Raw genomic sequence first — 14,058 nt, 5'->3', positions numbered from 1 at the left:
GCTGTCCCCTCCCCAAGGCCTGGCGTCTCCAGGTGTGGCAGGAACAGACAGAGGAGAGCAGCCTGGCCCGAGGGGGGACGCCCAAACACAGAGCGGCTGGGCTAGAAGCTTAGAGCACAGAGATCTGAGCCTCCCTCACCAAGGCCAGTCTCCTGGCACCAGCCCAAACTCGCAGGGGCTGCGTCAGTCTGGGGGGATCCCTGAGCACCTCAGTCCTGGGCAGCCACTGCCAGTCAAGCTGTCTGTGAAGAGTCCAAGGAGGGACAGCAGGGCCTCACTGCAGCGAGCGCCCTGATCCCTTTGGCAAGAAAGGTTTGGGCCTGTCATGTTCCTTGAGAGCAGAGTCCAGGGGACACGGGGGCAGCTGAGACAGCTCTCTCTCGTCAGTGCCGCCTTGGAGCCTGCTGTAGAGAGGGAGGGCAGCAGCAGGGAGGACAGGCACTGGGCGGTCACTCGGGAAAGTCCAGCACCGTGCCCTGCTGGCAAGTTGCACAGGGGGAAGCCTGGCAGCTGTCGCCCGGGCCTCACTCTGACGGCGGAGAGACTTCTTGCTGCAGTCCCACACAGGGCCTGCCCCCACCTCTCCTGAGCCACTGAGGCTGTCCCCCCACTTATCCTGAGCCCCCGAGGGTGCCCCCCACCTCCCCTGAGCCCTCAAGGTTGCCCCACTCAGCGTCGTCCCATTTCTGCTCTTCACTCCCGAAGCTGTGATCTCCAGCCTGCTGCACTTCCCAGAAGCACCTGTCCTCTCGCTTCAAGGCCATCTTTCCCTTCCTTGTCCCTGCAGGCTGAGCACAGTCGCAGGGAGCACTCCCAGGGCTGAAGGAGCCCGACCAGCCGACCTTCCCAGGGACGGAGTCCGAGTCCATGGTCCCTGGGGGGCACCGACCAGCAGCTCCCACTGAGGCTGTACCCGCTAAGCTCTGTGCATGACTCAGTGGCCGGCCCCAGGCTGGTTTCTATAGATGTCTGTGTCCACACCCGATCACACACTGTCCCCCTCAGACAGTCTGTGGACTCAGCTTCATATTGTGCTGCTAAAGGCATTCTGCAGGGTTCCCTGAGCGGCTGGAACACAAGTTCCAGAGGTCAAAAACATAATGTGTCATAGCACGGGGCTGACCCTTCAGTCTTCAATCCAGATGTGGCGGTCATTTCTATTTTGGAAATTCCTTGCTGGCCAAAAGACATCGTTGTAAATGCACTTCAGAACAAACGTTCTAAGTTTCTCCATCCATTCCTTCATTGCTTATGTCATTATTTCCTTGAAAAGTGAAACCTTGGACTTTTAGAAGGGGAAACGGGGACTGTGACAAACGAATAAAGCCCAGATGAGCCCAGAGAGGCTGTGGGGTCCTTCTTGCGTGGCCGCAGAAGCTTGCTGAGGCTGAGGCTGAGGCGTCACATCCTGGACCCTTGTGGGACTCTGTCCGTGAGAGCCACCAGGTTGTCCGCCTCCCCCGAGAGATGCTGCTCAGAGAAACAGGCGGGGGGGGGGGTGGGGGGGTGGGCAAGGCACAGGTGTCCCCTTCCTTCTCCCAGGAGCAGTACTGGCTGCGGGGGCAGAAGAATCGTCTTCAGCAGGAGGGGATGTGGGGCCCCTGGGAAAGCTCTGTGGGGCCCAGGGACCATTCAGGGGCCTACCTTGAGGGCCCGAGGTGCTACTCGGCCCCAGCACCAGCCCAGTACTATTTGTGGTGCACTGTGTGTCCCAGAGAGCCTCCCAGCCAGGTGCGAAGGGCAGTGGGGAGCGGGGGAGAAAAGCTGCCTCTCAGTGCCCAGCAAGAGAATCACCACCGCAAGACGGTGTCCCCTCGAGAAGCAGAACTAAAACCCTCACGTTACTCCCTAGGCTCCTTGGAGGACAAAGGCAGGCAGCAATCAAAGGCGTCCATCTGTCCCTCAAAGCCTTTCGTTTCTTAACTAGGATGAAGAGAAATCATTTTTTGAGCTCCCTCGCCCAAGATCCAGACATTCATCCCAAACGACGTGGGGTCCCTCCAGGGCTGCCTGGCAGGAGGAGACACCCTTGGCTACTGACGGTCAAGAAGCGTCATTTGGGGAGAATCGTAGTCCTCACTTGTCCTCGTTCTCAATGTTTATGCCCTTTCAATGAACAAAAATTAACTCAGCAGATTGAGTTCGTATGGTGGATATTGGGATTTTCTAGCTGACTTGGGACTTGTAATTCAAACGATTTCCAAGCCGATTTGAAAATATCATGATTTTATTTTGTGGAAACATTTTCCTTGCCACAGAACCGCCTTCTGGTAGTCATTTCAGGGAAAATTGATCATGAGTCACCCCTGGGTCTGTAGAAGCTTTGCAGAAAGGTCCTTAAGAGACACTGCAGAGGGAAGCTGACTGGTGAGTGCAGTGAGGCTGGCCGGCACACTGACATTGTAAATAAAGTTTTATTGGCACACAGCCACTCTTGCTCCTTTCCATCTAGTCTATAATTGTAACTGGCATTACAACGTCTATGAATGGGCTGCAGGTCAGGGCGTTTGTCTAGAAGACGTTCTGGGTCATCCTTTAAGAAAAAGCAACTCCTCCTTTACAGAGTCCTTCATGTTTCCTGAACCCTCTCTGGAAACCCCTCACAGACACCCTGGGGCTCCAGGACCACTGGGCACGAGGAGATAGCCACCTTCCTGACTGTCACCCACACTCAGAATCTGGTGATGCAGCAGACGCTGAGGGGAAGGACCAAGCCCTTAGAGCAGAAATTTCTTCTTGACCATTGTTCGAAAGCCTTGTGACTGCACAAGGGATGCGGTGCGCAGACGCTCCCTCCAAGTCATTCAGTCCCTCCTCGCCCCATGCCCACTCCCCGCTCAGGGCCACGTCCACTCCAGGCAGTGTCAGTGTGTGTGAGGGTGTGAGTGTGTGTGCGTGTGTGTCCTTTTGCTATCTACACACAGAGACACACACAGACACAGACACAGATGCACAGACTCTCTCTCTATTTCTCTCTCTCTCTCACACACACACACACACACACACGCGCGCGCTCGCTCCTTGGCATTGCTGCTGGGCACACACCTTGCCTCGCCCAAAGGCATCTCTAAGGCTCCCATCCCAGTAATGGCCATCAGGCGTTTGCCTCGTCCTCATGGTGATGCTGTGAAACAGCCGCTCAGTCCCGTCAGCCTCTGTGTCAGACACTGTGCAGGAAGGATTCCCATCAGGTTCATGTTCCTCTTAGACCCTGCAGGCGGGGCCCTCCTGTCACCCCCTGGGGGAGTCCCCTTGGGGAGACCTAGAGAAATCTTCGGGGGCTCCTGAGGCTGCTTTCAGCCTACTGGGTTGGTTCTTCCGTGCTCTGTGTCTTCACACTCTCCCCCAAGTGCCAACAGACAGGCACCTGGCCCCTGCTGCCCTGCCTGAGATGTGACTCTCTCTGACACCAGCCAGGGCTCACACCTGAGGGGAAGGAGCTTCCAGCACAGAACACGGGCTGTGCAGTTGGAACTGAATTGTCCTTAAGAATCAAAGTTTAAAGCAGTGGCTGTGAAGTTGGCACCCACCCCTCAGCAGATGGGCAGCAGAGAAGCCGCAGCTCTGCTTCAAGCGGCCCATCCGGGGGGTGTCTACAGGGCAGGCCTCCGGGCAGCTGGCTCTGCGGGCGCCTGGTTTGGGCAGCCTCAGATCACCCATGATGCTGGACGGGCATGGAAAGAGATCATGCTCACTTCAAACATGGCGACAGCAAGGATTGGTGAGGGGCCATTATGGTGCCCTGAGATCTCTGTGCTGCCCTACAGTCAATAGCTACAGAGAGAGAGAGGGAGAGGGTAAGAGAGAGAGATCGAGAGAGGGAGAAAGAGAGAGGGAAAGACAGAGGGAGGGAGAGAGGGAGAGAGAGAGAAATGGAGAGAGAGAAAAAAGAGAGGGAGAGGGAGACAGGGGGAGAGAGAGAGAGAGAGAAAAGGAGGGGGGAGAGGGAAGAGAGAAAGGGAAAGAGAAAGGGAGCTTTTTGTTTGAATGTGGTCCCAGGGCGTGCTCCTATCTCCAGATGTACCCTATAACTGCTCCACTGGGCTCCCCGAGCTCACCCAGAGACTATAGCTGAAAGAGTTCCCATGGGGATGGGGAATGGCCGACCCATCCTGCCCACTTCCTTCTGGCTCCCTTCATCTCTTCTTCTCTTCTTCGTTGCCCAGAGTTATTGAGTGCCCATACAGGGAGAGCTGCACCTTGCTAAGAAATGGAGCAGGGCTGGAGCGATAGCACAGTGGGTATGGCATTTGCCTTGCATGTGGCTGACTCGGGTTCAATTCCCAGCATCCCATGTGGTCCCCCAAGCACCGCCAGGAGTGATTCCTGAGTGCAGAGCCAGGAGTAACCCCTGAGCATCGTCTGGGTGTGACCCAAAAAGCAAAAAAAAAAAAAATTCAACTAAAGTGTCATTGAACTCAAACAGAGAACAAACATTTTTCCAATAACTAATCCTAGATGATCAAATGTCCAGTCTGGAGGATAAGGTGATCCTTAACTACTTCCTAAAAGTTTTATTTATGTGGACTAAAAATCTAGATATGAAAACTAAAATGATCGATTGTAGAAGAAAACATAGCAATGTAGACCAGTGTTTCATGATGCTGAGGTGGTGAACATTTCTCAGGACCCCAAATCACTAACTATATAATTAAAACCATGTAAATCTAACTTTCATCAACAGTTAAATCTATTCATCAAAAGACACTACCAACCCTCGCCAAAATGGGTATAGAGGGGACTTTCCTCATTATACTCAGATGATACTACCAAGAAAGTAAAAAGGCCAGCCAGAGACTAGGAGAAATGTTCTCAATACACACGATCCTGTTGTTTGTCAATTGCCTCGAGCAGGCCCCAGTAATGTCTCCTTTGTCCTAGCCCCGAGATTTTTTAAAAAGTGCCATATTCAAGGCTCTTCCAAGGTTAGGAGAATGAGACCCATCATTGTTACCGGTATTTGGCATATTGGGTACGCCACGGGGAGTTTGCCAGACTCTGCCATGTGGCAGGTTACATTCGGAAGCCTGCCATTTTGTTCAAAGTAAGAATGAGATAATAAGGTGTCATTCCAGGAGCTGGGTTTTGTAGTCTCTGGGTCTTGGCCGTTGATGGGATCACATGGCACCAGGGGGCCAGTTGGTGGGTGTGACCCCTGACTACCAGAAGATGGAGGATCTGGGTGGAGGATGCTCAGCCCCGATCTGAGCAGGCTTAGAGATCTCAGCCCAAGGACCCGCATACCTTTGTTCCTCTGCCGCCGGTACAATACACACAATTGGCCAGAATATCGTGTCTGGGGCTGGAGGAGCTTAAAGAACTGGGGAACTTGCACTTCACGTGGGAGGCCCAGGCTCTGTCCCGGCACCACCACTGCATCCCACCAGCACCACTGGGCATGACCCCCTACACTGAGCATTCCCAGGGGTGACCCAAAACCCAAACCAAACAAAATCATCCCCAGGAAAGACACATTTCTACAAATCAATGGGATAAACGAAAATAAGCCATTTAAAAAAAAAGAAAAGAAAAAGAATGAGAGAGGAAAGGGGGGGCAGGGAAGGGAGAGGAAAAGGATAAAAGGAAAAGAAGGAAGGACGAAGGGAAGGTGGAGCAGGCGGGAGGAAAGGAGAAACGAAAGGAAGAAAGAGATGGGGACGTCGGGAAGAGGCGCCTCGCGGGAGCAGCTAGTTCCATGGCCAGGACGCACAGGTTCGGGCTTTGTTTCGTTTCATCTTGTTCGGGGACTGACGTGACTACGCTTGGGGTACCTTCTGGCTCCGCACTCAGGAGTCACGCCTGGTGGTGCTGGGGGCCCAGAGGCGGTGGCAGAAGTGGGACGGCTCAGCTGTGTGCAGGCAAGTGTCTCGCCTGTACTCACCATTCCACCCCCAGGCACGAATGTTGGTGGTTTCCCGCCACAGCTGTCCGTGACCTGCTCTCCTGCCCAGGACGCTGCTGTCCACTAGGTCCGCTGCTCGCACCCCTGCCCTGATAGAACCCAGACCCTAAAGTCCGCATGTGCCGGCCGCTGGGTGGACAGTTACCACTAATGCTTCTGCCATTCCAGGGTCTCATTGTTAAGCTCAATGACATATTTTTTTTTTCTCTGCTCCAAACTGAATTTTCTGTTCCTTCCTTCGTCCTCGCTCTCTGCCTTGGAATCCTGAGGGCACAGGAGAATACCTGCACAAATCCTGCCTTTCGCAACTGTTGTAGAAGCAAGAAGAGTTATTGCCACTCCACAAATTTCTCTGATTTCTTTTGTACCCAGTTCCCCAATTTTTAATTGATTTTCATTAGTTTACAAATTGTAGCCTTGGAGATGTTTATCTCGATGGACACCTACCCATGTTTGTCGGATTCTTGGCACCCAGCACTAAAGTTTGGGTGCTGCCCTTCCACCAAAAGACCCCGTTTCCGTTCCTCATCCCCAGCCCCCTGCTTGCCTGGAGGACTCAGTGAGCCTGGCAAGTGAGTCCCTCTGCCGTGCGTCTCCCTAAGCAGACCTCTTTGCACCTCTTTGCATCCCTCTGATGCCCTCTCCCGTGGGTGCTCCCAGACCCCCTCCACGCCTCTGTGTGTGGGGTAAGAATGGCTCCAAGTACCCGAGTGGCAGTGCTCAGCACTCGGGGAGCGGGGGGGGGGGGGTAGGCAGCACAATGCTTACCGCCCTGGTCCAGGAGGAGTGAGCCAAAGGTGCATAAACACAGTGGGAGAAGAGCAAGCCTCAGGAGGGAGGTGGCAGGTTGGGTCCTGAGGACAGTTAGGCTAAGTTTCATCACAAAAGAATCACAGGGGTCACACAGAGAGGGGACACCTGGGCAGTCAAACGGGAGGAGATGGAGGTGGACGGGATAGCCGTGGGCCGGGGATGAATCTCTAAGGGACAGTTTCCGGTTTGCAGCTGACCGAGTTCTAGTTTGGCGGGCATCGTAGCTGTGCCACAGTGGGCCCCGTGCCAGGAAAAAAGACTTCAAAAGGGTCAAACTTCTGCCAGAAAAATATGCAGTGGGGAAGGCACTTGGCTGGTGCAGGGCCAAGGAAGCCACACTTGGTCCTCTAAGTCCAGCCTGCAGTGACCTGAGGGTAGAGGCAAGTGTGGCCTGAGCATCACTGGGTGTGACCCCAGGGCAAACAGTGGAAGTGCAGCTTTGCCGTGCTGTGCTCCTCACCATCGCTTTCCTGGGAAGCCCCTCAGCAGTGCTCGAGAGGGGCCGTCATCACTGCTCCCGCCCCGGGCCAGCGGCCCCTGTCAGGGCAGCGGATGGGACAGGCGACCTACAGGTGGCACCTGAGCCGGGCACACTTGAGGAAATGTGCCTGGCCACTGTCTCCCAGAAACCCAACCCCATTTTTGTTGCTTCTTGGGGACCTGGAGTGATAGCACAGCGGTAGGGCGTTCGCCTTGCACGCAGCCAACATGGCCGACCGGAGTTCGATTCCTCCGCCCCTCTCGGAGAGCCCGGCAAGCTACCGAGAGTATCTTGCCCGCACAGCAGAGCCTGGCAAGCTCCCCGGACGTATTCGATATGCCAGACACAGTAACAACAAAGTCTCCAAAGGAGACGTTACTGGGCCCGCTCGAGCAAATCGACGATCAACGGGAGGGCCTTTACCTTTACCTTTACCTTTTATAAAATAGTTCACAATATTTGACTACATTTAATTATTTGAAGACCAATCCCACCACCATGACACCTTCCCACCACCATCTTTCGTGTGTTTCCACACCAAATCCCAACTCCTGCCCCAAAGCAGAACCAAAATCATTCCCTTTGTATTGTTTGTTTGTTTGTTTGTTTGAACAATCCGCTGAAAATGCTCCAAAGATTGAAGATCGTTGTATTTCGCCCAGGGACCAGTGAGCCCTTCTCTAAGAGATTAATGATATGTTGTTAAGGGTTGAGCCTTGACACAAGGTTTTTTAAGTTAAAATGGGGTCAGAGGGATAGTACAGGGGAGGGGTTTGCCTTATATGAGCCAGTTTCTCCTGAGCCCGATGCTACTCATGGGGTCTTAAGAACCTCCAGGTCCCTCCTGAGCACAGAGCCAGGAGTAGCCCCTGAGCACCACCACGCACCCTTCTCCTCTCAATGAAGAGAGAGTGTGGGAGACAGAGATGGTGGGAGCGCCCAGAGGAGACAGATGATCTGGGGCAGGTGCTACAGGGACTAGAGCCCCCACCCTCCCGTCACACAGGCAGTGATACACGGGTTCGGACGGGATTCAGCTGGCAGGGTCGGGAGAGTCGGGGACCTGAGCCGAGCTGACGGTCGCCTCCCGGGGCTGGGGAAGTGAGCAAGGAAAGGAGATCTGAACCCGCGACGACCACGAGGGTGAAGAACAGCCCTGCACCACCTGTAGATCTCTCAGGTTTGATTAAGCCCCCTCGTCCTTCGGGAAGGGTTCTGGACCTCGAGACAGTTCCATGGGTCTGGCTGGCGCTGTTCTCTGCACTCCCGGGACACAGTGCCTGACTCGGGGCCATAGACCTGGGGCAGAGCCTTGTTACGTGGCTCAGCACTGCGCTTCTCACCTCTTAAGACCGAACAGATGAAATCTGGAGAACGTTAAGCAGATGCCCTTTCGCAGATGTGTTAGCCCACTCCCATTGCCAGGCGAGTCCCAAACTGTTGCGTGCCGTTCTTACAGATTCTGCTGGGGGCTGGGGGTGGGGGGCTGTATTTCTGCATGGCCGGGGCTGCAGGATTTCTTTCCTCTTGGCTCGGCCCCCTGCCTGTGTATAGCAGACCCAAGTCACAAAACTGAATCATCTCAGAGGGACTTTTGTGGACGGCTCGTGCCAAACGTCCAGTTTGAGAAGAGGGGGCTGTGTGTTTGCGAAGTGTGCGTTGGCTCGGTCTCTGGTCCATGAGAAGAAGGCAGGGGGAGAGTGACTCAGACTCTCCCAGCCCCACCCTGAAGGTTGGCCACCCTTGCCTTCCCCTCTCTGGAGCCCTGACACCCCGAAGTGTGCCTGTACGGGCCGAGCAGGGCAGGACTGCCGCGTGGTCAGAGGATCTGACTTACTCTGTGGTACGTGGCAGAAGAGGAAATGGGATCAGGCAGAGAGAGACGCAGCCAGGCCCGGGAGGGCAGAGCAGCCAAGATTGAGGCTGTCTCCAGTGACTGTGGCTGCGAGAACATTCTGGACTGTGACTCAGTGTGGTCCGACTGTACCTCCACTCGCTTGAGAAATCTTAGTGCTCTCAGTGGCATTTTTCAGTCAGGGCCCATAAGATCCCCCTGAGGATCCCTGGCACATATCAAGGGAGCAGCAGGTGAAAATCACATGAACGGAGAATCACAGCCTGAGACTAGGGGATCAGCTGGGTGTGGGCATGGGAAGGAAATAAGAGGGGGGGACATCACTGAGAAACTGTTGAGAAACACTATCTTCTTCAGAGGACCTCAGGCCCCTCCTCTGAGGCATCCTCCAAGCACGTGTGTTTGAAAGAAGAGAGAAATTTCCTTGTGGCCTGTTCTGGGGTTCAAGGTTTGAGGTAAACAGATGCTTCATCAAGTGTTTCAAGACAGAAGAAGTTCTCAAAGTGTCATCTGGGGGTTGGGTGCCGATGGGGCCAGAGCATCCTCTAATAGTAGCAGTGGGCTTCACATTCATGGGTGCCCAGTGCTCTTCTCCTGAGCTTTCTGAATGTCTGGTTACTTCGTCATTCTAAACACGACGAGCACCTGCACATAGAGTATTTCTCAGCTGTTATGCAGGAGCGCTTCAGAGCCTCAGTAGGTTCTGGCCAGGGCTGTCAGTGGCTCGGAGGTAGAGCACATGCTTCACAAGGATAAGATTCTGCGTTCAGTCTCCCCAGCACCAATGCAAACAAAACTAAACAGCCTTCATTTTTGAGCATATAAAGAGTGACTGGGATCAAAAATCTTGAAAGCTCTGGCATGAGGCATACGATCCCGGTCAGGCCAAAATAGTGACAGCTAGAAAGGCTCGGGAGAAAGTTCTAGAAACAGACAGTGATCATATGTTCTTTTTTTTCACAGGAAAAACTGCATAGAAAATCTAATGGATGAAGATGAGAAAGACAGAGCGAAGAGGTAAGAAGGTGCCAGGCCGCTGCCCCCACAGTGCCCACCGTTTTCCTGGACTTGCTTGTCCTCAGTACAGCTCGAAGCCCTCCAGGACGGGCTGGGGTGGGTGGGAAGTGCCCTGGGACACCCCCAGTGGAATGTTCAGCACTCTGTTAGAAGTTCCCAGGCTTGTTTCCTTGACTTTTGTTCTTCATCTGAAGTTCCTCATTGTCCAGAACATGCCAAGTGGTGTTACTTTTAAAAATGCATCAGCCTGGGGCTTGGACCCCTCTCAGGGCCTCTCGTTGAGGCTTGCCCAGATCCGACACTCCGGCAAGACAGCCTGACTCGTGCAGGGCAGCTGGCTTCAGTCCTGGCTCTGTGACGAGGGTGTCTGGCTCTGGGTTCTTAGAGTCTTGCATGTTCCTACATTTTCAGCGACACCCTGTTGATCCCCAGCATCCCAGATGGTCCCCCGAGCACCGCCAGGACTAATTCCTGAGTGCAGAGTCAGGAGGAACCCCTGAGCACCACTGGGTGTGATCCAAAAGGCAAAAAAATTAAATAAATAAATAAATAATAACTAAGGATCTCCTCTCCTCCTGTGGAAGTTGAGCGCTTCCCAGCCACTTGGCTCGGTTCCTGGGCCAGCCCGAAGCTGCAGTCCATGACATACAGGCCTGAGCTGTGGAAACGCATGTTCGTGTTTGCTTATTGCACAGTTCTGAGCACCTCCTGCGTACCGGGAGGCGTCACAAAGGTAAAGATGCGTCTGATGTCGATTTCCCATGATTCACCTGGACATGGCACCTGTCCGGGGAGAGAAGGGTGAGAAAGGGGAGCACAAGCCCGGGGTGTCCAGTAGTAGGACAGGCCAGGAGCTGTGGCAGAAACCAGCAGGGATGTCTACCCCAAGCCCCTGTTAGGCAGACTTTGGCTCAGGCGCGAGACCAGCCACGGTCTGCCCTGACATTCTGTCCTGCCAGTGTCTGTGCCAGGTGGCCCGTCCTTGCCCACCCTCAGAGCTGCCCTCCTCCCCTCAACACCTTACAAGATCTGGGTGTGAGCTGCGGGTTTTTCCTCTCTGGGACCCCCAGAGGCCACCAGAAAGTGGCTCTCGGGGTGTCTGACTCTGTGCAGAGTCTGGAGCGAGAGGTGGAGGTGGGTGCAGCCATGCAGGTAACAGCCCCCGACAAGGCAGTGCCCGTGCTGAGGCGGGCACAGGGGTGGGTGTTCTTGCTCCAACACCATAAGAATCAACGATTAAAGCTCAACGCGGTGCCAGGATGAGCCGTGAGGAATGAAAAGCCCATAACCAGGAGGCTGGGACAGTCAGAGCTGAGATCTCACCCCGGGTGCATGACACTCTCAGCTCTTCTCACTCGTGTGATCAAAAACGTTCTGTGATGAAGATTTAAACAACCCTTCGGGGGCGGGGGGTTGGGGGGACAGGTAGTCCAATGGGAAGGGTTTTCTCTGCACAGGCCAACCAGAGGTCAATCCCCATATGGTGCCCCAGACCCACCAGGAGTGATCCCTAAGCACAGAGCCTCAAGTAAGCCCTGAGCACTGCCAGATTTAGTCCCACAGTAACCAAAGCAACAAAAGTATCCTGGTCTAAAGAGCAGCCCAGTTTATTCTGAAGCAACGCCTTGCTGGGCCTTGGGGACCCTGGTCCCTATTGCAGGGCTTCAGGGCTGCTAATCCCCAGCAGCAGTGACCGTCTTGCCCTCCCACCGGTACGCTGACTTCCAGTTCCAGCTGGCATGCTTGGCCGCTTGCTTTTTTCCTCAGAAGCAGCAGACGGGGCTGGAGGCAGGACAAGCCACCGTCCTCGCTGGCCCTGGGCTTGCTGTTGACTCTCCACAAGCCTCTTTGTTTCTCCAAGGTCCAGCTGTCTTGCCCACCTCTTCCCCTTTCTCTGTCTACTTTGGAAGTTAACCCCAAAACTTAGCAAAGGGTCCTTTCTAGATTGTACTGGGGACTGAAGAGCTGTCCAGTGGCTCAGACACTTGCCTTGCTCGTGGCTGACCCAAGTTTGATGCCTGGCATCATGCATGATCCCCTGCGCCCTGCCAGGAGTGATCCCTGAGCACTGCCAAGCGTGGCCAAAAAACAAATAAGTAGCTACGAAATGAAATAGAATGAAAGCATCCCTCCCTAGCTGCGTGAGGATGTGTTGCAGTGGTGCGACGTCCACTGGGCAGTGTTGAGGAGGACATTGCAGGGGCCAATGTCCCCCAACACCATTTGTCCCCCCAGCTGCCATAGCGTCTCTTCCCCACCCTTCTGAGCTGAGTGTCGCTGTCCACAGGGGAGGGAACCAGCCACACTCGCCAGCTCTAGTAAGGCAGGAGGTTAAGTCTTGGCTTCAGAACCTGAGGTCAGTTCTTATCCCCCAGACCAAGACAAAAACCTCTTCCAGTGTCAACTACAGTCGACGCTGGAACAACATGCACTGCTTCGACCCCACAAAATAGGGAAAAGTAGGATTTTTTTTCCTGTCCTCGGGTTTGATATTCACGGATCAGTCAGCTTCAGAAGCAAGAGCAGAGATGACAGTGGTCTGCGTCAGACCTGTGGTCCTTAAATTGCAGTCATGGGCTTGAGTGCTTGGTGCCCCTCCCCACACACACACACTGTTTAAAGATCGACTGTTGTTTAACTCAGGTCGGGCCCTGGTGTGTGTGACTTCGGGGCCTGCAAGACATTCACTTTGGCTGTCATCATTCTTAATATTATCCCTCAGCCCCAAGTCCCCAAAGGTAGCTCTCTCTACTACAGTGTTTACCATGAAATCCAGAAAGGAGAAATATGTTTGGGTTCTACCATATGCAAAATTGATCAAGTGCTCACAGTTGAAAGGAATCCTGGCTAACTGTTCTTAGAAATCCATCAGATTTTATGCAGTTACTTGCTGTTTATTTCCTCCCATTTGCTGGAGCTGCCAGCGCGCACATACCCCGGCGATCTGGACACTTCCTGCACAAATGCGGTTCCATGAGTCTGAGCCCTTCACTCCTCGTCTATTTTTTTTTAATTATTTATTTATTTATTGAATCACTGTGGGAAAAGTTACAGAGCTTTCAGGTTTAGGTCTCAGTCATGTAAATATCAAACACATTTCCCTTTACCAATACTTATTTTTAACCGTGAACCCCAATAGAACCCCACCTCCCACCCCTCCCAATTCCTGTGAGGCAGATGAGTTCTAGTTAACACTCTATCTACTTTGACTAGATTCATTGTTTCGATAAAAGATGCACCATTATTATTTAGAGTTTACGACCCCCCCCCCAATCAGACATGCTGAAAAAGCGTTGTGAAATGATTTGCTTTCTACAGCTGGGTTTTAAGAATTAAAAATTGGATTTCTGCTATTTTACTTATTAACCCTGGAAGTATTTCTATTAAAAGTTAGATAGTTAAGAGATTGGTTTCAGTGCTCTGGAGTCGTGGCCGTGGCGAAGAGCTGCTCGTGGGGGGCAGCTCGCGACCTCGGTCGGGCGTGAAGGACGGACCAGAACGCCCCCCTTCCCATGAGATCCCTGCCGCCCCCACCTGCGGCTCAAACCTGCTGTCCACAAGGTTCCGTGCGGCCGCCATTTTTCTTTCCAGAGAGGAGAGGGCAAATTCACTCCCCGTCTTGCTAGCAGATACAAATACAGGTTTGGATTCGGTCAGACCCGGGAGTCTTCGCACAGATGTTAGGAGGGATAATGCAGCATTCCTCATAATGGCTGGGAGAAAACAAGGACATTTATCCATAAACACAACCCTCAGATCCGTGTCTTTTCGAAGCGTCGATTTCGGAGGTTTTAAGGGTCACTCTGAGAGGCCCCTGCTGTGATCCCTCCCAGAGGCTGGCCGTGGGCTGTTTTCACTTACCTGAGAGTTTGGATGGATTAGAAATGTTTACCTTTAAGGTCACGTCTCCAGAAAGCATGTGCTCTTTGGCTCGGTTTCCAAAGCTCAGGGCACTCAAGGTTTATTTGGATTATTTGATCAAACTAGGAC

General features: G+C 53.5%; 1 protein-coding gene across 1 annotated transcript in view; it reads left to right on the top strand.

The window, feature by feature from the left end:
• NPAS2 (neuronal PAS domain protein 2) overlaps positions 1–14,058 on the top strand; it is a 171,393-nt gene that overhangs the window by 75,086 nt on the left and 82,249 nt on the right. The window contains exon 2 of the mRNA XM_056116692.1: positions 10,015–10,068. Within this exon, the coding sequence (XP_055972667.1) occupies positions 10,037–10,068 (32 nt within the window). The 5' untranslated portion in view covers positions 10,015–10,036. The remainder of the gene's footprint in view (positions 1–10,014; positions 10,069–14,058) is intronic.

This window comes from Sorex fumeus, unplaced genomic scaffold (assembly GCF_029834395.1).
Source record: "Sorex fumeus unplaced genomic scaffold, SorFum_2.1 ptg000033l, whole genome shotgun sequence".
NCBI classification, from domain to species: Eukaryota; Metazoa; Chordata; class Mammalia; order Eulipotyphla; family Soricidae; genus Sorex; species Sorex fumeus.
Note: the sequence above shows the minus strand (reverse complement) of the source record. Positions and strands in the feature narration are given on the sequence as shown.